The sequence below is a fragment of the Fomitiporia mediterranea genome (assembly GCF_000271605.1).
Source record: "Fomitiporia mediterranea MF3/22 unplaced genomic scaffold FOMMEscaffold_876, whole genome shotgun sequence".
NCBI lineage: Eukaryota > Fungi > Basidiomycota > Agaricomycetes > Hymenochaetales > Hymenochaetaceae > Fomitiporia > Fomitiporia mediterranea.
Window position 1 is genome coordinate 1 of NW_006761261.1, and position 2,324 is coordinate 2,324.

Below are 2,324 nucleotides of genomic sequence, written 5' to 3' on the forward strand. Positions count from 1 at the left end.
CTATACAACATTCTATAAGCATATAAACCTTTATACAAATTATGATTCTTTTCCACCTATTCCCATCCTATTCCACTAGTTCTATACATAAATCATAAAAATATCCATCCATCTATTCCATTCCTCTTAACTCTCTATTTTATCTATTTTCCTATCCATTCCATCCATTTCTGTTCCATTCTGTTTATTCCTTATGTTTCTGGTTTTTTTTCATAAAAACAAAACTGGACTTTTATTTCTCTACTTTCTACCCTGTTCTATTTCCTACTCTAACTCTTCCACCCCACTATCTACAGAGGCTTCTACTGTCATGGCTAAAAAGTTGATACCCTGCCTCAGAGCTATGATCTTTACATCAAACTTGTTCTTCATTGTCATCAGCTGTAACTCTAGGTTGTTCAGCTCCTTAGTCATCTGTGAGTAGAGGTTGCAGACTGTTCTGGCTTCACTATGTGTGATTGGAGGGATGACAGAATACAGGTTCCAAGTTATACTGTACAATTCTGTAGTTTGCCCCCTAGTCTTACACTGGATTCCCTTCAGGCTACATCCAGAGTGGCAGAATATGTATACTGTGTACTGGTTTTCTACACAAATGATCACCATTGACACAGTCAAAAATAAGATTGAAACAGACTTACTTGGATTACTGTAGTACAGCCAATCCATTACAGTCTGGCAAGTGGATCCCTAAGGACCCTTGTGCCTCTCTGCACACTTCACACACTTGAGTGTGTGGAAGACCATTCCCTCTGCCCAATCCAGAGGGATATCCTCATCCTCCTTGCTTGAAGACTCTACTATGACCTTCTGGTTTTTTGTGCACATTTCCTTGCTAGAGACCAGAATCTCCACCTCTACAATAGTGTGCTTCTTGCTTAGGAGCACTGGTACTGGCTCTAGACAACAAAATGGAGTCAGTATACTCAGAAAATCAACTACCCCTCATCCACATTACCTTTTTCCTTGCTTTTGTCCTCTTTCTTCTTTTCCAGCTTTGTAACCACTTAAGGAACTAGGAGAAACATTGTATTAGCTTGGCACAATTTGTTAGCCATACTTGTACTTACTGACTATGACTCGTTTCTCCTTCCCATCCCTTCTTACATTGACCTTCTCTTTCTCCACAACTGGCTTTTTCTTTTCTGGTTTTGCAACTTCTTCAGGAACTAGGTAAAGACAATATTAGTAGTGTACAATTTGTTAGCCATACATTTAATTCATACCTAGCTTGTTCCCCTTTTCTACTACCACCTTCAACCTTTCTGTGTTTGTGACAGTATCAGAACCTGTGTAAACAGTTAGTTATTGTACACAATTTGTTAGCCATACTTGCACACATACCTTTAGACCCCTCCTTTTCCTTCCTATCCTTCTGCTTTGTTACTGACTGTGCTAAGACTGTAGCCTTCTCCTTCTCCTTCTCCTTCTCCCTCTCCTTCTCCTTCTCCTTCTCCCTCTCCTTTCCCCTCTCCTTCTCCTTCTTTGCCTTAGTCTGAGCCTCTTCCTTAACCTTAGCCTGTGTTACTTTCTCAGCCTCTGCCTTTACTTTAGCCCTAGTGGCAGCTTTGTCCTCCTTTGCTTTTGCAAGCTCCTCTACTGTTACCTTACAATCTACAAGATGTTCTATGTTAGTAGACAGATTGGAAATCAGGAAATAGGAGACTTACTGCCAGATTGACCCTCTACTAGCACAGACAAAACCTCCTTGCCCTCTGAATCATTGTCATTGTGAGCATTATTGTCTGAGCTCTCTTTGTCTTCAGACTCAGGATCTGTAGTCAATCCATCAGTTTCCTCCTTTACAACCTTGTCCTCTGGTTTGTTTTCCACATCAGAACCTGTGGAGCACATTAGCATATGAGCTAGTGACAATGTGCTTCACAGAGGTACTCACTGAGCATACGTTTGACTAGCTTGTCATCCATGTCCATTCCCTTGCTGGCTACTATGTTGTTGTGCATGCAATTTCTGAGGAAAATCACAAAATCAGTATAAAAAGAGTGGAAAAGAGTGCAACACTTACTGTTGGATTTGCTAGGGAGCAGTAATGACATGGTGAGAGTGATGGAAGGAAGCAGGAAGAATAAGTGACAATGTTCACACACATGCAGAACTTACATTCAGCCTGCCAATCATTAAATCAACCATGTGACTGTGGACAGTCACAAGCAGACATGCTGGGAGATAAAACAATTGGCATCACACTAAGAACTGTACATCACATGCAGACAATCACAGCAATCAATTCTGAACACCCACATGACTCATAGAAGCCTACTCTGAGAACACCCAACTATTCTGTATTGCAAGCATTTGCAAAC

At 40.9% G+C, this 2,324-nt stretch overlaps 1 protein-coding gene across 1 annotated transcript; it reads right to left on the minus strand.

Annotated features, from left to right (window-relative positions):
* Nucleotides 1–690: 690 nt before the first annotated feature.
* On the minus strand, nt 691–2,057 carry FOMMEDRAFT_163691 (uncharacterized protein; the record flags this gene model as incomplete). The annotated part of the gene is made up of 8 exons (XM_007272300.1): nt 691–899; nt 959–1,006; nt 1,071–1,169; nt 1,227–1,289; nt 1,345–1,614; nt 1,671–1,841; nt 1,898–1,948; nt 2,027–2,057. The coding sequence occupies 8 exons, from the start codon at nt 2,055–2,057 to the stop codon at nt 691–693; spliced, it is 942 nt and encodes a 313-aa protein (XP_007272362.1).
* Between the last annotated feature and the right edge of the window lie 267 nt (nt 2,058–2,324).